Raw genomic sequence first — 26089 nt, forward strand, 5'->3', positions numbered from 1 at the left:
TGTAACCATAGCTCTATTAATTAATGGTATTTAATTTTGCTAACATAAACTATTAAAAGGCAAGAGAAGAATACAGATGGTAACTTTTCCTTTTCACTTCAAGCTGAATCTTCTCCATTTGGCCCATTTAAAGGGCATTAAAGCCAAGAGAGAAGTGTCTACTGAGACATCAGCTCTCATTAAGCTCTTGTCCCCTTTGAAAATAATGCCAGCTCATTTTCACAACTACAGGAAAGCCATCACGGAATCATCTGAGAGTGGACTACTGTTAACAACGTAATAACTGAATTCAAGGCAATGGTGTAAAATACAAGAATTTATACAAAATTTCTCTGTTTTTTTTTTTTTTTTTTGAGGGTAGAATCATAGTCCTGATGTCTAGAGGACTAACCTTTTCTGTAGAAATAAAATTCTATACCAAACTATCATCAGCGTGTGCTACTCTCAGGTTGCTGTGTGATTCTAGCAATTACATGAGTTATAGAAATGAGACTGAGGCATCTTTTTAAATCTTATATTTCCCTCAGGTTTGTATTTCCCTTGGATCACCTGGCTAAATGATGTTTTTCTTTTTTCTTTTTTTGGGGGCGGGGGGGTGCGGAACGGAGTCACGTTCTGTTGCCCAGGCTGGAGTGCAGTGGTGTGATCGCGGCTCACTACAAGCTCCACCTCCTGGGTTCACACCATTCTCCTGCCTCAGCCTCCCGAGTAGCTGGGACTATAGGTGCCCGCCACCATCCCTGGTTAATCTTTTTGTATTTTTAGTAGAGACGGGGTTTCACCGTGTTAGCCAAGATGGTCTTGATCTCCCGACCTCGTGATCCGCCCGCCTCCGCCTCCCAAAGTGCTGGGATTACAGGCGTGAGCCACCGTGCCTGGCCTAAAGGATGCTTTTCTACAAAGGAGGCTCCTTCATCTAGAAAAGGGGGCTGACGCACCAAGCAAGTAACAAACTATTCTATGCCACTTTATTGAAGACTTGGCAAATTAAAGATTTAGCCAAGAGGTCCATGTCTGGAAGGGCTTGGAAATCCCTCTGGTCCAAGGTACATTTTCTTAAAGAGGGCATGGGCATCCCAGAGAAGCAGGCCCACCTGCAGGTGGGGTTCCTTCATCCAGCCTTGACAGGGAGCATGGTGGGGCTGCTAGCATGAGGTAGGGAAGGCAATGCTAAAGTAAAGCCAGGTTTTATTATCAAAGACAGTAACATTTCCAACCGCAATTTGATTTTTGAATTTGTAATAGGAAATTTATCCCTGGAGAGAGAGTTGAATGAATTAATCACTAAAATTCCTTCCAACACTCAGACACAAGAATCCTTGACCCATTCATTCAACAAACATTTGAATGTCTGTGTGCCAGCAAATAAAGTAATTTTCAATGAATATCCTTTCTACACCAGAGCCACCGTAATTGTGAGGCCTCCAACACAGTAGCAACTTGGAACTCCATTTTAATACAGCATATCAAGGATAAAAAATATGGTCATGCCTGCAACTTACATAATGGAGCTTGAATTTGCACTCGTCTTCAATTTCATCTGCACTGTCCTCATCGGAAACTTCCCCTTCCTCTGCATCATCCCCAAGGTGATAAGGCAACTTCTTACCCTGAAATGGAACAAAACATCCCATTTAAAAATGAGAATAAATTCACAATAGCCAAAGGGTGGAAGTAACCCAAGCATCCATTGACAGATGAAAGGATAAACAAAATGTGTATGTACATAAGATGGAATCTTAGCCTTTAAGAAGAAGGAAATTCTGATACATATTACAAAATGAAGGAACCTTGAAGGTATTATGCTGATTGAAATAAGCTAGACATAAAAGAAAGTGTATTGTATGATTCCATTTATATCAAATTCATAGAGACAGAAAGTAGAATGGTGATGGCAAAGGGCTGAAGGTAGGAGGGTATCGGGAGTTGTTGCTGAATGGGTATAGAGTTTCAGTTTGACAAGATGAAGAGTTTTGGAGATTGGCTGCACACAATGGGAATGTATTTAATACTACTGAACACACTTTAAAAAGGGTTTATTGTATACATTTAAAAATAGTTAAGATGTTAGGTAGATTTTAGGTCACATGTATTTTACTACAATTAAAAATCATTTTTGAAAAGTAAAAACTGAAAATAAAATGTTGTATCATTAAGCTAATCATTACTTCAGACTGACTAGAAAGCAGACAGTTTGAATTAGGGGCAAAATAAGGGGGAGTGGAGACTTTCAAAAAAGGGAAGTTTTATTACTTTCAATTAAGTAGAATTAATTAGAGATACTATAGTTTAAAAAAATCAAACCAGGCTTCTATTCAAGAATTGATGACTTGGAACCTGGACCCAGGCCCAGTGGCTCACACCTGTAATCTCAGCACTTTGGGAGGCTAAGATGGGAGGATCACTTGACCCTAGGATTTCAAGACCAGCCTAGCCAACAAAATGAGCCTCTGTCTATACAAAAAATCAAAAAATTTGCTGGGCATAGTAGCATGTGCCTATGATCCAGCTACACAGGAGGTTGAGGCAGGAGGATGACTTGAGCCCAGGAGGTTGAGGCTGCAGTGAGTCATGTTTGTACCACTGCACTCCAGCCTGGGTGACAAAGTGAGAATCCCCCTCCACCAAAAAACAAGATGACTTGGCTGGGCACGAGGGCTTATCCCTGTAATCCCAACACTCCGGGAAGCCAAGGCAGGAGGATTGCTTGAGGCTAAGAGTTTGAGAACAGCCTGGGCAACATAGTAAGACCCCATCTCTATTTTTATTAAAAAGTAAAAAAAAGAATAGATGACTCTTCACAACAACTACCACTCCAACCCATTATGTACAACTGCTATGGTGTGAATGTTGGTGTCCCCCAAAATCCATGTATTAGAACCTAATACCTCACCCATATGATAGTATTAAGAGGTGAGGCATTTGGGAAGAGATTAAGCCATGAGGGCCAACCAGCTCCCTTGCCCCTTCTGTCATGTGAGGATAAATAGTAGGTACTATCTATAAGAAACAGGCCCTCACCAGACGCCAAATCTGCCATCACCTTAATCTTAGACTTCCCAGCATCTAGATCCATGAGCAATGAATTCTGTTGTTTACAAGTTGCCCAGTCTAAGGTGGTTTTGTCATAGCAGCCCAAAGGAACTAAGACAACAACAAGCATGCTATTATCCCTTAGAGCAGCTTATTCACCTAAGCAGGTTACATGTGTCCTTAACACTTATGCCGCACTTTGCATTTAGCAACCCCCTCTTTCACAGACAATGCAGCGAGAGACTCCTACCCAGCTTGAGCACCTCTCCCAGGACCAGGCCACTCCTGACTTACTCAACAACACACTTTAAAGATGAGGGGCTTTTTGACAGGGAACATTCTTATAAGATATTAAGACAATTAAGTTATAGAATTATATATACAATATTATCTCAGTGATAAAAAACAGCAAAAAAGTCTAAAAATAAATATGGTCAATTGTTAAGGGTAATTATCTCTTTGTAACAGTATTATGAGGGAAATTTACATTCTCCTTTCCTGCATTTCCCAAATTATATTCAAAAACAGTAAATGTAAACTAAAAAGGACAGCAGGGGGTAAGGCCCAGGGGTCTGAGAAAGGCTTCGAGGGCAGCTATCTGTATTAGTAAGGCTTCTTACTACAAGCAGAAAGGAATGTTTATTACCAAAATATTGAATTGCTTCCAGAATCAGAGGGTGGGAGGTGGAGCAGAACCAGGCTCTGAGGCCAAGAGGCCAAGGCGACTGCAGTAGGCAGCCTCTAAATAATAGTACCAACGTCTCCTGTCTCAGTATTCACGCCCTTCTGCAATCCCCTCCCTTTGAGCGTGGCCTGGACCCAGTGCTCCACTTCTAATGAACTGAGTACAGCAAAAGTGATGGGAGGTCACTTATGAGATCAACTTATAGAAACACTATACCTTCTTGCTTGCTTGCTTCTCCAAACTTCTTTCCTGGAGCTCACTCTCTCTCTCTTTCTTTCTCTTTCTCTCTCTCTCTCTCTCTCACACACACAAACAAACACACACACACACACACACACACACACACACTCACTGGTGTTGTGAGCTGTGCTATGGAGAGACCCACATGGCAGGGAGGTGAGAGAGGCCTCAGTAGCCAACAGCCTGAAAGGAACTGAAATGTGCCAACAACAACCACTAAAGGAAACTCGGAAGCAGAGCTTCCCTCAGTCCAGCCGTGAGATGACTGCAGCCCCAGAGGACACCTTAATTACAGCCTCAAGAGAGACCCTGAGCAGAGGACCCAGCTAAGCTACACCCAGGTTCCTGACCTATAGGGACTGTGGGATATTCAATGTTTGTTTTAAGCTCCCAAATGTTGGGGTAATTTGCTATGCAGCAATAGATACCTAACATAAGCACCAACCAAAATCATGGGGCAGAACAAATCCACTGAAGATACCATTTCCAACACAACTAAGCACAGAGATAGTGGCTTTCACTCCATCATCCACGCAATGGACATCAGGAACTACTACCAGAAGTGCTGCCACGGGCCCTAAGGGTAGCTGCCAACATGTCCACCCTACTCCCTCCACCCACCAGGATGGGTTCAACTTAGTCCCACTTTCCTACTGTAGTTTATGCTTCAATGTCTGGGACAGGTTCACTTGATTGGTGGCTTCTAGATGGGGTGCCCACATCCCAGCTCTAAGAAAGGCTGCAAAAGCAAACTTTGAGCTCCTCTAAGGGGATCTCTTAAAACATAGGGATGGAGACTTCCTTAAACATGGATGGATGTTCACATGCCTGACAGCCAAAATAATGATAAATTTCTAAATATCATCCCAGGCTGATCTCTAAACTCAAGCTTCAATGACTTTAAGTATTCCTGCTCTGCACAGCACTATTACCCCTTTCAGAATTCTGGATCCCCCCTTACCCCCTTCCTCCCTCCACAGGGCTACCAGCTTAGTCAGATGTTCAGAGAAATGTCTTTCTCAGTTTTTCTACACCTTCCTTGATACTCAAAGCTCTTGACCTTGAGTCCTTATCACTAGTGACAATTTCAAAGCTGGGTAAATCATTTATGTAATGAAAGCATAATCTATATTAAGAATCTAAACAATTGGGATTTAGGCAAATATTTTCTTCAACTTACAGAAGGGAATTTGTAAGATTAAAAAGTTGGGGCCGGCCGGGCACGGTGGCTCACACCTGTAACCCCAGCACTTTGGGAGGCCGAGGGAGGTGGGTGGATCACCTGAGGTCAGGAGTTCAAGGCCAGCTTGGGCAACATGGTGAAACCCATCTCTACTAAAAATACAAAAATTAGCCGGGCGTGGTGGTGAGCACCTGTAATCCCGGCTACTCGGGAGGCTGAGGCAGGAGAATCACTTGAACCTGGGAGGCAGAGGTTGCAGTGAGCCAAGATCGTCCCACTGCACTCCAGCCTGGGTGACAGAGTGAGACTCTGTTTTGACTTGAAAGTCAAAATTATGCTAGATGACGAGTTGGTGGGTGCAGCGCACCAGCATGGCACATGTATACATATGTAACTTACCTGCACATTGCGCACATGTACCATAAAACCTAAAGTATAATAATAATAATAAAAGAAAAAAAAAATTAACAACAGCCAAAAAAAAAAAAAAAAAAAAAAGAAAGTCAAAATTATACATAGAACAATGAACTACAGAATAGATGTTGTGTAGCAGGCATGAAAACAATGTTAATCTACTTATACATCTCATTAGAGTTCTTGGGTGACCAGGTGCATTGTCAACGAGCAGTAATATTTTGAAAGGAATCTTTTTTCCTGAGCAGTAGGTCTCAATATTGGGCTTAAAATATTCAGTAAACCATACTGTAAAAATATGTGCTGTCATCCAGGCTTTGTTATTCCATTTACACAGTGCAGGCAGAGTAGATTTAGCATAATTCTTAAGAGCCTAGGGGATGAAAAATGAGCACTGGCTTCAACTTAAAGTCATTAGCTGCATTAGCCCCTAACAAGAGACTCAGCCTGTTCTTGACACTTTGAAGGCAGGCATTGACTCCTCTCCAGTTATTAAAGTCCCAGATGGCATCTTCTCCCAATATAAGGCTGTTTTGTTTACATTGAAAATCTGTTGTTTAGGCTGGGCACAGTGGCTCATGCCTGTAATCCCAGCACTTTGGGAGGCCAAGGCAGGCAAATCACCTGAGGCCAGGAGTTCGAGACCAGCCTGGCCAACATGGTGAAACCCCATGTCTACTAAAAATACAAAAATTAGCTGGGTGTGGTGGCATGTGCCTGTAATCCCAGCTACTTGGGAAGCTGAGGCAGGAGAATCACTTGAACCCAGGAGGCAGAGGTTGTAGTGAGCCGAGATGGCGCCACTGCACTCCAACCTGGGCGACAGAGTGATACTCCATCTCCAAAACCAAAAAGAAATCTGTTGTTTAGTGTAGCCATCTTCATCAATTATCTTAGCTAAACCTTCTAGATCCCTTGCTGCAGCTTCTCCACCAGCACTTGCTGCTTCACCTTGCACTTTTATGTTATGGAGATGGATTCTTGCCTTAAACTTCATATACCAAACTCTGCTAGCTCCAAACTTTTCTTCTGCAGCTTCCTCACCTCTCTTAGCCTTCACAAAATTGAAGAGAGTTGCTCTGGATTGGGCTTTGGCTTAACGGAATGTTGTAGCTGGTTTGATCATTTATCCAGACCACTCAAACTTTCTCTCTATCAGCAATAAGTTAAGACTATTTTGCGTTCCTATCATTAGTGTGTTCACTGAAGTAGCATTTTTAATTTTCTTCAAGAACTTTTCTCTTGCATCCACAAAATGGCTATTGGGTACAAGAGGCCCAGCTTTCAGCCTGTCTTGTCTTTCAACACGTCTTCCTCACTAAGCTTAATCATTTGTAGTTTTTGATTGAAAGTGAGAGACATGTGGAGACGCCAGAGGAAAATGGCAGCTAGGAGGCAGGACTAACTTGCAGCTCCCACTTGGACAATGGAACAGCATGTGGAGACTGGCATCATGAACTTGTGCTACAAGAACTACTGCAGGAACATATCAGGAAAACTGAAAGAATTCACAGACCCTTTGAAGGAAGCAGACTGCTGTTCCAAGCTCTGTGAGACAGCTGAAAAACTGTGAGTGGCCAAAGTGTGAGCAGGGAAGATCCACCCTCGAACACGTGTCCTCACTAGGGAACCTGAAAATCTAGATCACAGGTGATATGGTTTGGCTGTGTCCCCACCCAAATCTCATCTTGAATTGTAATCCCCATAATGCCCACATGACTAGGGAGAAATCTGGTGGGAGGTGATTGGACTATGGGGGCGGATACCCCTTGCTGTTTTTGTGATAGTGAGTGAGTTCTCACAGGATCTGATGACTTTATAACGGGCTCTTCCCACTTCACTGCTCACTCTTCTCTCTCCTGCCATCTTATGAAGAAGGTGACTGCTTCCTCTTCACCTTCTGCCATGATTGTAAATTTCATGAAGCCTCCTAGCCATGCTTCCTGCTAAACCTGAGAAACTGTGAGTCAATTAAACCTCTTTCCTCTATAATTACCCAGTCTCAGGTATTTCTTTATAGCAGTGTGAAAACGGACTAATACAGTAGATCGGTACTGCAGAGAGTTGGGTACTGCTATAAAGATGCTTGAAAATGTGGAATTGACTTTGGAACTAGGTAACAGACAGAGGTTGGAAAAGTTTGGAGGGCTCAGAAGAAGACAGGAAGATGTGGGAAAGTCTGGAGCTTCCTAGAGACTTGTTGAATGGTTTTGAGCAAAATGCTGATAGAGATGTGAACAATGAAGTCCAGGCTGAGGTGGTCTCAGATGGAGATGAGCAACTTTTTGGGAACCAGAGCAAAGGTCAGTCTTGCTATGCTTTAGCAAAGAGACTGGTGGCATTTTGCCGCTGCCCTAGAGATCTGTGAAACTTTGAACTTGAGAGAGATGATCTGAAATTGGAACTTATGTTTAAAAGGGAAGCAGAGCATTAAAGTTTGGAAAATTTGCAGCCTGATGATGCGATAGAAAAGAAAAATCCAGCTGGGCACTGTGGCTCATGCCTGTAATCCCAGCACTTTGGGAGGCCAAGGAGGGTGGATCACCTGAGGTCAGGAGTTTGAGACCAGCCTGACCAACATGGTGAAACCCCATCTCTACTAGAAGTACAAAATTAGCCAGGCATGGTGGCACATGCCTGTAATCCCACCTACCTGGGAGGCTGAGGGAGGAAAATTGCTTGAACTCAGGAGGCGGAGGTTGCGGTGATCTGAGATCACGCCATGGCACTCCAGCCTGGGCAACAAGAGTGAAACTCCATCTCAAAATAAAAAAGAAAGAAAAGAAAAGAAAAACCCATTTTCTGGGGAGAAATTCAAGCTGGCTGCAGAAATTTGCATAAGTAAAAAGGAGCTGAACGTTAGTCACCAAGACAATGGGGTAAATGTCTACAGGACATGTCAGTGACCTTCATGGCAGCCCCTCCCATCACAGACTCAGAGGCCTAGGTAGAAAAAATGGTTTCGTGGGCCAGGCCCAGGGTCCTGCTACTGCTCTGTGCAGCCTTCCTTGGGACTTGGCACCCTACATCCTAGCCATGGCTAAAAGGGGCCAACATACAGCTCAGGCCATTGCTTCAGAGGGTGTAAGCTCCAAGCCTTGGAAGTTTCCACATGGTGTTGGGCCTGCAGGTGCACAGAAGTCAAGAACTGAGGTTTGGGAACCTCTGCCTAGATTTCAGAGGATGTATGGAAACACCTGGAGGCCTAGGCAGAAGTATGCTGCAGGGGTGGAGCCCTCAAGGCAGTGTGGAATAGAAGTGTGGAGTTAGACCCCCACACAAAATCCCCACTGGACCACTGTCTAATAAAGCTGTGAAAAGAGGGCCACCGTCCTCTAGACCCCAGAATGATAGATCCACTGACAGCTTGCACTGTGTGCCTGGAAAGACTGAAGACACTCAATGCCAGTCTGTGAAAACAGGTGGGAGATCGGTGTTGTACCCTGCAAAGCCACAGGAGTGGAGCCACCCAAGACCATGGGAGCCCACCTTTTGCATCAGCGTGACCTGGATCTGAGACATAGAATCAAAGGAGATTATATTGGAGCTTTAAGGTTTAATAAGTGCCCTGTTGGATTTCGGAGTTGCGTGGAACCTGTAGCTCCTTTGTTTTGGCCGATTTCTCCCTTTTGGAATGGGAGCATTTATCCAATGCCTGTACCCACATTGTATCTTTGAAGTAACTAACTTGCTCTTGATTTTACAGGCTCCTAGGCAGAAGGGACTTACCTTGTCTCAGATGACACTTTGGACTTGGACTTTTGGGTTAAGGCTGGAAAGAGTTAAGACTTTGGAGGACTGTTGGAAAGGCATGATTGTGTTTTGAAATGTGAGGACATGAGATGTGGGAGCAGCCAGGAGCAGAATGATACGGTTTGGCTGTGTTCCCACCCAAATATAATCTTGAATCATAATCCTCATAATACCCACATTTCTTGGGAGAGACCTGGTGGGAGGTAATTGGATCGGGAGGCAGTTTCCCCATGCTCTTCTCATAATAGTGAGTTCTTATGAGATCTGATGGTTTTATAACAGGCTCTTCTCCCTTCACTGTTCACCCTTCTCTCTCCTGCCACCTTGTGAAGAAGGTGCCTACTTCCTCTTTGTCTTCTGCCATTATTGTAAGTTTCATGAGGCCTCCTAGACATGCTTCCTGTTAAGCCTGTGAAACTGTGAGTCAATTAAACCTCTTTCCTTTATAATTTCTCTGTGTCAGGTATTTCCTTATAGCAGTATGACAACAGACTAATAAAATGAGAGAAGGATTTGGCCTTACCAAGAGCTGAAACAAATTTAGAGAGCTTAGCAAAATATAAAGGTAGAAGAAGCAGCAGGAAGAGCCCTGTGGGCACAGCCAGTACCCAGGGAAATCACTCTGACTGAGACTGTCTCACAGGGGCCTTTGGGGAGGCTACCAGTAGAATTGGGGAAAGAATATAGGGAGAAGGAAACTTCGAGATGAACTTTGTAATAATTACAACCAAGCATAAACATTTATGGGCAGAATCTGGGGGCAGTGATGAGAGCAAACAGGAAGTGCAGATAGGAGCACAGAGGCCATGGCAGGTGGGGAGGGGTGGAGCCTGAAAGGCCTGCTTGCTTTCTCAGTAGGGAGGCTTGTAGCCTGGGGCAAGATCTCAGCCCTGCTCAGGAGCTGCCTGGATATAAACGCGGTGCTAGTGGTGGGAATGAGACTGGCCTTGCTGGCTGAGTGGGAACTAGGTGAAGCCTGTCACTGCCAGCTTTCCCCACTTCCCTGGTGACCTGTATGATGCAGCAGAGGCAGCCATAATCCCCCTGGGAACATAACTCCATCGGACTAAGAACTCCCAGCAGCCACAGCAAGCCCTGCTCAAGGAGAGTCTGAGCTTAGACATGCCTAACCCTGCATCCAACTGATGGTCTTTCTCTACCCACCCTGGTAGCTGAAGACAAAAGACATAATCTCTTGGGAGCTCTATGGCCCTGCCCATTGGTTGAGAAACCCAAATATGTATCCAGGTGACCTTAGGGCAAGCTCGTATCAGCTGATGATCTCTTAAAAGTGCTACCTCCTGGCTGGAGGACAACCAACGACTTAGCACAACCAGCATTCGAGAAAACCAGCACACTAAACAAAACAACCAAGGACTCTCACAGAGTCTACTTCACTCCCCTGCTACCTCCACCAGAACAGGTCTCCATGGCTGAGAGACCTGAAGACAGATCACTTAACAGGACTCTTTGCAGACATTCCTGAGTACCAGGCTGGAGCCTGGTAGCCCCGCTGGGTAGCTAGACCCAGACAAGCAATAACAATCACTACAGTCCAGCTATCAGGAAGTCCCATGCCTAGAGGAAGTGGGAGGGCACCACATTAGAAGACCACCCTGTGGGACAAAAGAATCTGAACAGCAGCCTTTGAATCCCAGATCTTCCCTCTGACATAGTCTACCCAAATGAAAAGGAACCAGAAAAACAATTCTGGCAATATGAAAAAGCAAGGTTCTTTAACACCCTCAAAAGATCACAATATCCCACCAAGAAAGGATCCAAACCAAGAAGAAATCCCTGACTTGCCAGCAAAAGCATTCAGAAGGTTGATAATTAAGCTACTCAAGGATGCACCAGAGACAGGTGAAAAACAATTTAAAGAAATTCAAAAGTAATGCAGACTATGGATGAAAAAAATATCCAGAGAAATAGACGGCATCAATACAAAACAATCACAACTTCTAAAAATAAAAGATACTCTTAGAGAAATGCAAAATACACTGGAAAGTTTCAACAAAAGAATCAAACAAGTAGAAGAAAGAACTTCAGAGCCTGAAGACAAGGCTTTTGAATTAACCCAATCTGACAAAGACAAAGAAAAAAGAATAAAAAAAAGAACAAAGCCTGGAAGAAGTTTGGGATTACGTTAAATGAACAAACCTAGGAATAATTGGTGTTCCCCAGGAAGAAGAGAAATCTCACAGTGTGGAAAACCTATTTGAGGGAATAATTGAGGAAAACTTCCCTGGCTTTGCTAGAGATGTATACATCCAAATACAAGAAGCTCAAAGAACACCTAGAAAATTCATCACAAAAAGATCATCACCTAGACACATAGTCATCAGGTTATCTAAAGTCAAGATGAAGGAAAGAATCTTAACAGCTGTGAGGCAAAAGCATTAGGTAATCTATAAAGAAAAACCTATAAGATTAAAAGCAGAGTTCTCAGCCAAAATCCTACAAGCTAGAAAGGAATGGCATCCTATCTTCAGCCCCCTTTAAAATAATTATCAGCCAAGAAATCTTGTTTCCAGCAAAACTAGGCTTGATAAATAAGGGAAAGATAAAGTCCTTTTCAGACACACACAATAATCCAATTTCAGATCATAGGCAACAAAAATGCTGAGAGAATTCGCCACTACCAAGCCAGCACTACAAAAAAAAAAAAAAAAAAAAAAAAAAAAAAAAAAAAGCTAAAAGGAGTTCTAAATCTTGAAAGAAAACCTCAAAATACAGCAAAATAAAACCTCCATAAAGCATAAGTCCCACAGGGCCTATAAAACAATACAATGAAGAAAAAAAAAAGGTATTCAGGCAAAAAAAACTAGCAAAATGAATCTAATAGTACCTTATCTCTCAAAACAAATTTTGAATGTAGATGGTCTAAATGCTCCACTTAAAAGGCACAGAATGGCAGAATGAATAAGAATTCACCAACCAAATATCTGCTGTCTTCAAAAAACTCACATAAGATATAAGGACTCATAAACTTAAAGTAAAGGGGTAGAAGAAGATATTTCATGCAAATGGACAAAAAAAGTGGGCAGGTGCAGCTATCCTTATATCAGACAAAACAAACTTTAAAGCAACAGCAGTTTAAAAAGACAAAGAGGAACATTATACCATGATAAAAGAATTAGTCCAGCAGGAAAATATCACAATCCTAAATATATATTCACCTAACACTGGAGCTCCCAAATTTATAAAACAGTTACTACTAGACCTAAGAAATAATATAGACGGCAACACAATAATAGTGAGAGACTTCAATACTCCACTAACAGCACTAGACAGGTCATCAAGACAGAAAGTCAACAAAGAAACAATGGACTTAAACTATACCCTAAAACAAATAGACTTAGCAGATATTTACAGAATATTCTACCCAACAACTGCAAAATATACATTCTATTAATTAGCACAGGAAACATTCTCCAAGACAGACCACATGACAGGCCACAAAACAAGTCTCAACGAATTTAAGAAAATCATAATTACAGCAAGTACTCTCTAGGACCACGGTGGAATAAAATTGGAAATTGACTCCAAAAGGAACCCCAGAAAACATGCAAATACATATAAATTAAATAATCTGCTCCTGAATAATTGTTGGTCAACAATGATACCAAGATGGAAACTTAAAAATTCCTTGAACTGAACGATAATAGTGACACAACCTTTCAAAATCTCTGGGATACAGCAAAGTGATGCTAAGAGGAAAGTTCAGAGCATTAAATGCCTATATCAAAAAGTCTGAAAGAGGACAAACAGACAATCTTAGGTCACACCTCAAAGAACTAGAGAAACAAAAACAAGCCAAACCCAAATTCAGCAGAAGAAAAGAAATAACAAAGATCAGAGCAGAACTAAATGAAATTGAAACAACAACAAAAAATCAAAAGATAAATGAAACAAAAACCTGGTTCTTTGAAAAGATAAACAAAATTGATAGCCCATTTGCAAGATTAACCAACAGAAGAAGAGAGAAGATCCAAATAAGCTCAATTAGAAACAAAATGAGAGATATTACAACCGATATCACAGAAATACAAAAGATCATTCAAGGATACTATGACCAGCTTTACATGCACAAACTAGAAAACATAGAGGAGATGGATAAGTTCCTGGAAATATACAATCCTCCGAGGTTAAACCAGGAAGAAACAGAAACCCTGAACAAACCAACAACAAGCAGTCTGACTGAAATGGTAATTAAAAAAATTGCCAACAATAACAAAACATGTCCAGGACCAGATGGATTCACGGCTTAATTCTATCAGACATGCAAAGAACTGGTACCAAATCTATTGAAACTATTCCAAAAGATGAGAAAGAAAGAATCCCACCTAAATCATGCTATGAAGCCAGTATCACCCTAATACCAAAACTAGAAAAGGACATAACAAAAAAAAGAAAATTACAGACCAATATCCCTAATGAACATAGATGCAAAAATCCTCAACAAAATACTAGCTAACTGAATCCAACAGCATATCAAAAAGATAATCCACCGTGATCGAGTGGGTTTCATACCAAGGATGCAGGGATGGTTTCACATGTACAAGTCAATAAATGTGATACACCACATAAACAGAATCAAAAACAAAAATCACATAATCATCTCAATAGATGCAGAAAAAGCATTTAACAAAATCCAGCATCTCTTTATGATTAAAACCCTCAGCAAAATCGGCATAGAAGGGACATACCTTAAGGTAATAAAAGCCATCTATGACAAACCCACAGCCAACATTATACTGAACAGGGAAAAGCTGAAAGCATTCCCCCTGAGAACTAGAACAAGACAAGGATGCCCACTTTCACCACTTCTGTTCAACATAGTACTGGAAATCCTAGCCAAGGCAATCAGACAAGGGAAAGAAATAAAGGGCTTCCAAATCTGTAAAGAGGAAGTCAAATTGTTGCTGTTCACTGATGATATGGTTGTATACCTAGAAAACCCTAAAGGCTCATCCAAAAAGCTCCTAGATCTGATAAATGAATTCAGTAAAGTTTCAGGATACAAGATCAATGTACACAAATCAATAGCACTGCTATACACCAACAACAACCAAGCTCAACCCCTTTTACAATAGCTGCAAAAAATAAAACAAAATACTTAGGAAGATACCTAAACAAAGAGGTGAAAGATATCTACAAGGAATACTACAAAACACTGCTGAAAGAAATCATAGATGACAAACAAATGGAAACATTCCATGCTCATGGATGGGTAGAATCAATATTGTGAAAATAACCACACTGCCAAAAGCAATCTATAAATTCTATGTAATCCCTATCAAAATACCATCATCATTCCTCACAAAACTAGAAAAAAAATCCTAAAATTCATATGGAACTAAAAGAGGGCCCACATACCCAAAGCAAGACTAAGCAAAAAGAACAAATTTGGAGGCATAACATTACCTGACTTCAAACTATACTATAAGACTATAGTCACTAAAACAGCATGGTACTGGTATAAAAATAGGCACATAGACCAATGGAACAGAATAGAGAACCCAGAAAGAAAGCCAAATACTTACAGTGAACTGATCTTTGGCAAAGCAAACAAAAACATAAAGTGGGGAAAGGACACCATATTCAACAAATAGTGCTGGAATATTGGCAAACCACATGTAGAAGAATGAAACGAGATCCTCATCTCTCACCTTACACAAAAATCAACTCAAGATGGATCTAAGACTTAAATATAACACCTGAAACCATATACATTCTAAAAGTTAACATTGGAAAAACTCCTTCTAGACATTGGCTGAGGCAAAGACTTCATGACTAAGAACCCAAGAGTGAATGCAACAAAAACAAAGATAAAGAGATGGGACTTAATTAAACTAAAAAGCTCCTGCATAGCAAAAGAAATAATCAGCGGAGTAAACAGACCACTCACAGAGTGGGAGAGAATCTTCACAAACTATGTGTCTGACAAAGGACTAATATCTACAATCTACAAGGAACTCAAACAAATCAGCAAGAAAAAGACAAATAATACCATCAAAAAGTAGGCTAAGGACATGAATAGACAATTCTCAAAAAAAGATATACAAATGGTCAACAAACATATGAAAAAATGCTCAACATCACTAATAATCAGGGAAATGCAAATCAAAACAACAATGCAATACCACCTTACTCCTGCAAGAATGGCGATAATCAAAAAATCAAAAAATAACAGATGTTGGCATAGATGTGGTGAAAACAGAACACTTTTACACTGCTGGAGGGAATGGAAACTAGTACAACCATTATGGAAAACAGTGGAGATTCCTTAAAGAACTAAAAGTAAATATTTTCCTCTTGGTAGATACCACTCCTGCATATCTACCAAGAGGCAAAGAAATCATTATATGAGAAAGACACTGTACACACATGTTTTTAGCAGCACAATTCACAATTGCAAAGATATGGAAACAGCCCAAATGCCCATCAATCAACGAGTGGATAAAGAAAATGTGGTATACATGGATACACCATGGAATACTACTCAACCATAAAAAGAATGAAATATGGCATTTGCAGCAACCTAGATGGAGCTGGAGACCATTATTCTAAGTGAAGTAACTCGGGAATGGAAAACAAACATATGTTCTCACTTACAAGTGGGAGCTAAGCTATGAGGGCACAAAGGCACAAGAATGATATAATGGACTTTGGGGACTCGGGGGGAAAAGTGGGAGGGGACGAGGGATAAAAGACTGCTCACTGGGTACAGTGTACACTGCTGAGGTGACAGGTGCACCAAAATCTCAGAAATCACCACTAAAAAACTTATCCATGTAACCAAACACTACCTGTTCCCACAAAACCTACTGAAATTAATAAATATATTTAAAAAGTAAGAGACATGTGAGTTTCCTTTCACTTGGACACTTGGAGGCCATTGTAGGGTTATCAACTGGCTTAATTTCCATACCGTTATGTCTCAGGAAACAGGGAGAACTGAGGAGTGGGAGAGAGATGGGGAATCAGGCGGTTCATGGAGCAGTGAGTACACACACAACACTGATCAATTAAGTTTGCCATCTTATATAGGCAGGGATTATGGTTCCCCAAAACAATTGCAATAGTAACATTAGAGATCACTGATCACAGATCACCACAACAGATACAATAATAATGAAAAAGTTTTAAATAGAGCAAGAATTACCAAAATGTGACACAGAGACAAAAAGTGAGCCCATACTTTTGGAAAAACAGTGCCGAAAGACTTGCTTAACATAGAGTTGCCACAAACCTTCAATTTGTCACACACACACACACAAAATGCAGTGTCTGTGAAATGCAATAAAGTAAAATACAATAAAATGAACTTTGCCTGTATTTTATCAGAAAATTTACACATATATGTGTATGCATGCATGATTGGAACATATGTGTGTAATAGTTGTAATAATAAACAACTTGTCAGTCTCCAAAGTGGTAAGTAGCCATAGACATCCTGCCTTTTCAATCAGAGATTGCTCTGATAATAAAGGAACACAAGAAATCAGTTGCCTTGTTTCTGCTTTAAATGGGGTTGCGCTGGTCCGCAGATCCAGGCAGCTCCTTAATGTCTAAACAACATTACCACTAGCAAATGAATCTCAGATGCTCTTGAAATACTTGCAGTTCACATTGCTGCCACCCTTTCCCATGAGTGCCTCAGACTTTCTGCCTCTGATTCATCCTGATGCCATAAGCTCTGAGATATTCTCTGTCAAATAACTCAAAGCCCAGTTATGCAAAGGAGACTCAATTAGTCCACATTAAATATCCACTGTGAGTTCCACTGTCCAAAAGAGAAAGATTTCAATCAAATGAATTTATTCTGCATTTAACATCCTGACTGCTGACTAAAGAACATTTAGGAAGTAGAAACATTTACAAGGTTATAAAGATGACATTTCATTTTCTAACCCACAAATCAATTTTTCCTATAAAAGTTTGCTTTAGCAAGACTTGGGCAAATTGGCCTTCATGTTATCTCTTGCATTATGTGGAGCTTTTATTCAAAACAGCTTTATGCATATAAATGCCTAGCAACACCTTTTTGATGTATTCAGAATCTATAATTTCATTTAATTGGTAGAAAATAGGTTTTGACCAATTCTAAGAATGAATATGTTCCATCTTTTCCATGTGCTGCTCTCCCTTAAAGCCCCAGTTGAAGTCCTGCCATGAAATTACATTGCCTCCTTGACTTTCCTGCTCCTCCTATATATTTGTTTTTTCATACACACCTCTTTTAAGTAAAATATAACCCAGTTTGAATTTTAATACCCTATTGCTTTCCTTTACATTTTTAATCACAAAATGATGTGGCCACCCAAGGTGGTTTTAGTACAAACACACAAAATTCACTGGAAATAAGTAAAACCACAAAGTCAGTGATCTGAAAACTGAAAGAACTGTCTTTCTGGCTATTCTTTGCATGAATAATATTTATTGTAGTAAGCTTCCTCCCTCAGAAAATCTGTTTATGAAATGTCATTCTGTTCACCTACTGCTCTTTCACACGTACATGAGTCCTGTGGGGCATTATGTCTGTGCCTGTGTTCCTCTTTGAAGTGAGCTCTTCTCACTTGCATAACCAAGACTGATCAACCATGAAGCTTTTTGGGGGTTTTTTTGTTTTTTTTGACAGACAGTTATTGGAGCTTGAAATGGGAGGAAAAAATCTGAAAGAACTGCTTTCAGATATGGATACAAGGAGCCTTCTCCTTTCCTGAACCTCACGCTCCTACACACACATTTCTTTCTAGTGTGAACTATTACAGACTAAAATATCAAACATTTGGCTTACAGTATTGATGTTTTCACTTCATAAGTACAAATCTCAGAATATGTGCTCAGTCAACAATAAGCTTCTTCTGAAGACACAACTATAAAAAAATTGGAATAAGGCGCATACATAGATCTAGACAATCCTTCATGTATTGATTCTAATTATTACTCTCCCTTGAAACCCATTTTTATTCTTTAAGGGAGGGCAGGCTTAGCTGATAATGAATGTCTTTTATTGCATTACTTGAAGTAATTACCTTTACTAGAATTTTGCCTTTCAAACTTTGAGGGCTTGGAAGCTGCTTGCACTCCCCTGTATCAACAGATGACAGGTCCAGTTTGTCGCGGAATATTCCTTTCAGGTACTGAGCAATCTTCCTTTGCTGCTGGATACTGCAGTGATTCTCGATAGACAATATAACCGGAAACCTGAGAAAAGAGCAACACAGTCCAGAGGCGTCAGGTGCAGGCAACTCACAGGGATTTTTGAAAATGATTCAGTATTCACTGTGTTGTTACAATCCTAGTGACAGTATTTGTGATACTGATGATGATTAAAATGCTTCTAAAATGAGAAAGATTAGAAATGCATTTAAAAAATTCCTCCGAGCAAATATACTTCGCTAAGCATAATGGATGAACAAAATACCAATCCACATGGGATGGCTTTTCTAACATTTTGCATCAGGAAACAATGGTAGATATATTATGTTTCTTTCAAAAGAAAAGATAATTTTAAAAGAGATGAGTAGTCTAAAGAAAGTAAACTCATATAATGTAATTTTGTCTTATTTATTCAAAAGTCTAAAAGCATCTAAGAGACTACTGAATATCATTAAATGAAGTTATTGACTCTAAAATATATAATTAACCCCCACCTTGAAAATTATGATTCAGGATAAAATAACATAAGGGAATTCTGTGTTTTATAGCATCCTACGTCACACATTTCAAAATCACTTTTATAGAATTATATACTAGTCTTTGTCAAAAAATAAAAATAAAAACCAGCCAAGCATTCATTCTACACCAGCACTCAGGTTTCTGCACAGAAAACATGAGATCCATGTAAATAATTACCTAAAGGAGTTGGTGGCTAAGGCAGAAAGGAGATCAGGGCTGATTACATGATTTTACTCCTCTCTCAACCTTATTTTTTCCTCAGAATAAGAAATTATTTCAAATTCAGGTTCATTGACTTTTTTCTAGTTTTCTGTTACATAACTTCAGACATAATAGGCAATATATTTAAATCACCTAATATATCAATGTGCAGAAAAACTTTTTCCAGGCTTTCATGACAAGCACAAGTTCCACAATACGGGCTATGACCTCCAGACCTACATTCTCTCCTCATTAGTAAAACCTGATACTGTAGGTCATCTTACAGATGAGACTTTGTGGCTGAGGTAGGTTTCCTTACTCGACTACAATCTGTTTGCTATTCATTTCTTCACATAGGTTTTGCCCTAAAGTGCCAGAAGAGGGAAAAGCAACAGCAACAACAAACTGACAACCTTGAGTTGTCCTGCAGTCACAACAGGGAGTTTTAACAAGGAATTTTCACATTGTCAATTCATTTACAAAAAATCTATTAGTGGCAGGGAGCAGTGGCTCATGCCTATAATCCCAGCACTCTGGGAGGCCGAAGCAGGCAGATCACTTGAGGCCAGGAGTTCGAGACCAGCCTGGGCAATATAGTGAAACCCTGTCTCTACTAAAAATACAAAAATTAGCCAGGCATGGTGGCACGTGCCGGTAATCCCAGATACTCAGGAGGCTGAGGCAAGAGAATCGCTTGAACCCGGGAGGCGGAGGTGGCAGCGAGCTGAGATCATGCTACTGCACTCCAGCATGGGTGACAGAGCAAGGCTGCCTCAAAAAAAAAAAAAAAAAAAAAAAAAAAGCCTAAATAGTGTTTGATGATGTTTAGCGTAAAGCTGTGCTTCTCAACAGGGAATAAGGCAATTATTCCCCCCAATACAGGAGACACTTGTCAATATCTGAAGACATTTTTGGTGGTCACACTTCAGGGTTGCTACTGGCACATAGTGAGTAGAAGCTGAGGATGTTGCTTTCCACCCTACACTGCACAGGACAGCTCTCTATCAGAAAAAAAAAAAAAAAATTATCAGTACACAAAGTCAATAGTGCCAAGGTTGAGAAACCCTGGTATAAAGATGCAACCAAAGTTAAGAAAGGAGAGGAAAAGGCTGAACTTTTAAACAAGCTTATTAACTGTTTTAATTTGAAGTGCTTTTCTTCTAAGGGTTCCCAAAATTGAAGTAAATTGTCAAATCACCGGAGGATCTTCCAAGATACATAGGTGGCAGGCCTTCTCAACACCCTACTTCATACATTGGGAAATAAGGGCAAAATTACTTCACCCATTTGGCTAGGACCTATAGAAATCAGGGTTGTGAAGACCCATTAGACTGCAGTGTTCAAGATTCTTCCACATGGGAGGCATCATAAACTAAATCTGCTATGCAGCAAGTGTGTCTTATTAGAAAAGCATTTTTAACCTCATGTTTAATTAATGAGAAGACCAAATATTGGAAATTTTAAAGGCTACTAACTTCTAAAAAATTAATTTTACACAATTGTAATTTTAATTTGTTTCCTTTAATTCAAAAATCCTTTCTTGAATAGCTGGTATACTGAAGGTACCTGCTAGACAACAAAAATGAATACAAAATAATAAGACATTACTCATATTTTCAGTGAGTTCGCAGTCTTACAGATGTAAAAGAAGGCAAGTAACCAACCAATTGCAAGAGGGTGCTATATGATATGACAGAAATATGTGCAGGGTGCTAAATACAGAGAAAATATGGAGAAAAAGAAGATTTAAATCAGCTGGTGGTATTAGTAAGTTGTCGGAGGGACAATACTTAAATGGCCTTGTAGAATAAGCAAGAATTAATCAGATAGACTAACAGGGAAGGGTAAGGGTGTTCCAGGCAGAGAGAACAGCATACGTAAGAGTGGGGAGTTGGGAAAGAGCCAGGCTCAATGGGGAAGCTGAAAGACAGTCATTGAAGGCAGAATCCTAAATCTCTGTGGAATAATGGTGGAAGATGATAGTGGAAGACAAGGGAGATGCCAGACCTTAAGGGACATGAAGACATGCCTGTGTATTGAGAGAGCTTCTGACAGGCTTTAAGACAAGAATTGAATCACCATGCTCATATTTCAGAAAGAAAACTGTAGCACCAGTGTGGAGGATGAACCAAAGGGGGAAATAAAAATGAACAGGAGGCAATGGAGTCAAAAGATAACTTGGGAAGTAGAATTGCCAAGAATTGGTTGAGTCCAGAATGACTCCCAGTTTCTGGCCAAGGCCAGTGCTGCCCCTAACTATTAATAAGAGGAAATGGAGCAAGAAGCAAGGGGAGGTTTGGCAGAATGAGATGCTGAGTTCTCCTTGGGGAGTAAGCTCCTTAATGGCAGGAGTCTTATCTTCTGCTCACCATTGTGGCTCCCCACACCTATGGGATACTCAGATGAATATTCACTGAGGATTTTTATTTTTATTTTTATTTTTCTGAGATGGAATCTCACTCTGTCACCCAGGCTGGAGTGCAGTGGTGCAATCTCAGCTCACTACAACCTCCGCCTTCTGGGTTCAAGCAAATCTCATGCCTCAGCCTCCCGAGTAGCTGGGATTACAGATGTGTACCATCACATCCACCTAATACTTGTGTTTTTTTAGTAGAGACAGGGCTTCGCCATGTTGACCAGGCTGGTCTCAAACTCCTGGCCTCACGTGATCCACCCTCCTCAGCCTCCGAAAGTGCTACAGGAGCCACCGTGCCCGGCCTCACTGAGTATTTTTCGACATGGGTCTAGAACTTGGGGGAAAAGTTCTGGACATAGAATTTGATAAATATCCAGAAAGTGATCTAGGGCAAAACCTTAGAAAACAGTTAACCATTAAAGAAGAAATAGATTAATAGAAGACTGCAAGACAAAAAAAAGAGATTGAGAAGCAATGAGAGCAATGGAGGGGAGAATGATATAATGGAAACCAAAAAAGGCAAGTAGTGGGGAGGAAATATTCAACACTGTCAAATGACAAGGAGAGGGTCAAGTAACATAAGGACTCCAGACACCTCAGTGTATAGATAAGACATCCATCATGATCAAAACCCACTAATTATGTACATAGTAACCTCTGTTTCCAGATTTTATGGACACTCTACACCCTGGATTTAGAAATTTAGAGGTCACTCTTTGCAAGAATGTCTTTAAGGGGGCATATTGAGAAAGAATGGGATAAGGAATCAATGCAGCACGAAAAAGTACAAACGCGAAGGCCACATTATTTGTTCACAGTGTTTTGCTGAGAAGCAAGGAGAAAACTAGTCTAGCAAAGAGGGCAGTGCAGAGTCCAAGGAAGAGGATGTGGTTTTGTAGCTACATTACATCAGGCAATGCTCCATGCGGGAGGCTACTGCTTAGCTCGCAGGTGCTGCTGTACTTACTCATTCTTCACAAAGGCATGCTTGTTGATGGTCTCCACAACATCTCTGAAGAGAATTTTTGAAGTGAGAGTGTAACCATGATGTACTACTGGCTCTCCATCCGGGCCATCCCAACAGTCAACTGCCAAAAACAGAACTTTATATCAACAACCCAAAGTCTCTGGTGTTTATTAATATTTCTGGAAATACCAGACACATATTATTTCAAGTCCATTATCTGAAATTATACCCATTTCAATCCTGACAAAGACATGACACAGACACAGAAATCGATGTTCTGGCATATTTATCAGAACAAAGAATTAAAGAATTGCTTTTCCTCAAGACACAGTGATTTGAGTGTGGTTAAAAAGATGTCATATTCTTAAACAGCTCAGAATTCACCAAAAACTCATTAGAAGTTATCTAAATCCAGTCAAGTGTTCCCAAGGATAGGGAGATTTCTTGAAAGGTCATTTATCCAATTTCTCTTCTTCTTCTTCTTCTTCTTCTTCTTCTTCTTCTTCTTCTTCTTCTTCTTCAGGTTATGAAGGTCTTTTAGAAAGTCACAGTGTCCTCAAATCAATAATACAGTTTTCATTATTGTTCACTTAAGCTCACAATGTTTTATTAGATTGATTTCCATTTCATTAATACCACAGTAGTTATAAAATAACATCAACTTCCTAAGTTCAAATCCTCGAGCCCTGCCAAGATTTATGTGAATTTGGGCAAATAACTTAATCATTTGAAGACTTGCTTTCCCCATCTAGAAAAGGAGAGTAATAGCACTTATATCATAAATTTGAGTGACAGTTAAATATATGTAAAGTAGCTTGTAACACTGCATGGTATATAGTAACTATGATTGTTATTGATACTATTAATATTGCTCTCTACCCACACAATCTCATTAGCTCTCAGCTGGAGAAAGACAGTAGGTTCTTCACCATCCCCCTCTGACTAAGAATTTGCTTTCTCTTGTTTATATATTTTGCCCCCAGGGTAATTCCTCAAAACACTACTTTCACCGCATTGCTCCTTTGCTCAAAAGCCTACTTGGTGCATAGCACAGCATCCAACACAGAGAAGTAAGTAGTCTGTAAATACATGCTAAATGGATTAATAAATATCTTACATCATACAGTAGCTCTTGTGTGCTTACCTCCAACGCCCCTGTCTCTTGTACTAGAGACTAATCATTCACTAACCCTGTTTCTTCTTTTACCGAGGGAACACAGCTGGACTCTATTTCCTAGCCTTCCTTTGCAGAAGGATGTGGCCAGTGAAATGTGAGCAGAAAGTATGTGCACCACTTCCAGGTATGGTTGACAGAAACCTGCTGCCTTATATAATCATTCATCTTCTTTCCTCTTCTGCTGTGACTTTAGAAGTGGTGAAGATGGCACAGCCACAAGATGGAAAAAGACAAAACTGCTTGAGAGATTCGCCCACTAGGAACACCTATTTTGAACTTCACATAATCAAGAAATAAACTTCAGTTGTTTTAAGGCACAGAAAATTTGAAGTTTCATTGTTAAAAGGACAATGTTGCCTTAATTACCATGCTAGCTCCTGTCTGACAATTCAATCTTACTTTCTCCTACACCCAAGCTCACAGGCTTGTTCTTCTGGTTAGGCAAATTTTCTCACATACATTTCCACCTCCATGTGTCTTTGCTTTTTCTTTAAAGTCAACTGACATATCTCCTTCTCATTTTGCTTATCTAAATCCTAATCAAGGCAAAACTAGGATCCCTCACAGAACCTCGCTAGCCCACAGGATCTCTCTTTTCCTTATGGCAAGAGGTCATCATCTCAAACACCACCAAGAGCCTAGCAGTTAATATAAATAAGTGCAGCAGCTCAATGGGAAATGTGTGCCTGAATGAGATAACTACTTACTGTCAATCATTACTAAGTAGGAATGAAAACCTTGGTTGCCAGATCTTCTGAGGAAAGTAAAATGTCTAGATTTTATTGCTGTGAATTTTCCCAATTTTTAAATACTGGCAATTAATCCATTTTAAAAACTACAATATGGGCCAAACATAAACATTTCTGCAAGCTGAATTTGCATAATGGAATGCTGATTGAAAGTCTGCCTTTAGAGTTTGAGACCAGCCTGGCCAACATGGCGAAACCCCTTCTCTACTAAAAATACAAAAAATCAGCTGTGTGGTGGTGGATGCCTGTAATCCCAGCTACTCAGGAGGCTGAGGCGGGAGAATCGCTTGAACCCGGGAGGTGGAGGTTGCAGTGAGTCGAGCTAGTGACATTGCACTCCAGCCTGGGCAACAAGAATGAAACTCCGTCTCAAAAAAAAGAAACTCTGCCTTTAATTAGGACCACACAGTTCCGAACCACATATGTTCTCTATTTCAGCAGCACCTTCCCCTATATGTGTGCTTTGTGTATTACCCCAGGAGATATCTCTGTTTTTCTTCTAAAACATTCAAAATGTTCACCATAATTATAATGTGATTGTAATGGTTAATTTTTCATGTCAATGAGGCTTGGCTATGATGTTCAGTTGGTCAAACACCAGTCTATATGTTCTGTGAAGATATTTTAAAAATAGGATTAACATTTAAATCAGTAGGCTTTGGGTAAAGCAGATTATGATCCACAACGTGAGTGGGCCTCGCCCAGTCAGCTGAGAGCCTTAAGAGCAAAGACTGAGGTTTCCCTTCAAGGATAAATTCTCAACACTGCAACACAGAAACTGCCTGAATTCCAGCCTGCTGGCTGGCTCTACAGATTTCAGATTTGCCAACACCCACAAGCATGAGAGTCAATTCCTTAAAAATCAACCAACGAATCTCAATCTCTTGCTTTCTCTATATATCTTATTGGTTCTGTTTCTCTGCAGAATCCCGACTAATACAGCTATCTATATTAATCCACTAAACACTGGCTGTTCAAATATCCCTATGGGAAAAAAATAGAAAAAATAAAAGAAGAAAAAACATTCACGGTTGATACCACAGGAATGCTAAAAACAATGTTTAAGGATAAGATGCTGTTAAGAAAACCAAACGTTCTGAGATATTATCAGACAGTGTCTACTGTTCCTTGGGGCCTGCAAATGAGGTCAAATGTATCAACAACATCTTCTCACAAGAGAAGCATCATCCATATTTTTCCATGTACTTGACAGTCTTTAATTTGTCTCTGGAAATAATTATGGAAAAAAAATTAACAGGTGTTTCAAATAATATATAATTTTAACAACTTTTGCCCTGTTTTGTGGTCCCTTCTTGGAGAAGAAAGGGCATAACAGGATTCTTCATAAAGGAACTAATAGCTTTTCCAAAAGAATGCAAAGGCGACAAAGCAATACCTTGCCCAACTTGCTTACCGTGTCTACATCAAAAATCAAAACCACACGAGTCATGAAAGAAGGCACTCTGGCTAGTATTTACAACATAGGCAGAATATTCATAACTGAGGATAGGAGGTTCTCCTAATGTTCACTTTTTATATCTAATTCCATCACTTGTCTGTGAGATGAAGACAACAATATTCCCA

General features: G+C 40.3%; 1 protein-coding gene across 4 annotated transcripts in view; it reads right to left on the reverse strand.

Moving 5' to 3' along the window:
• PLCH1 (phospholipase C eta 1) overlaps positions 1 to 26089 on the reverse strand; it is a 262198-nt gene that overhangs the window by 37495 nt on the left and 198614 nt on the right. For all 4 annotated transcript variants that reach the window (XM_054552881.2, XM_054552879.2, XM_054552880.1 and 1 more), the window contains 3 exons: positions 22580 to 22700; positions 18350 to 18521; positions 1503 to 1610 (listed from right to left, as the gene is read on the reverse strand). In XM_054552881.2, coding sequence (XP_054408856.1) covers positions 1503 to 1610; positions 18350 to 18521; positions 22580 to 22700 — 401 coding nt within the window. The remainder of the gene's footprint in view (positions 1 to 1502; positions 1611 to 18349; positions 18522 to 22579; positions 22701 to 26089) is intronic.

Source organism: Pongo abelii, chromosome 2, assembly GCF_028885655.2.
Source record: "Pongo abelii isolate AG06213 chromosome 2, NHGRI_mPonAbe1-v2.0_pri, whole genome shotgun sequence".
Classification (NCBI taxonomy): Eukaryota; Metazoa; Chordata; class Mammalia; order Primates; family Hominidae; genus Pongo; species Pongo abelii.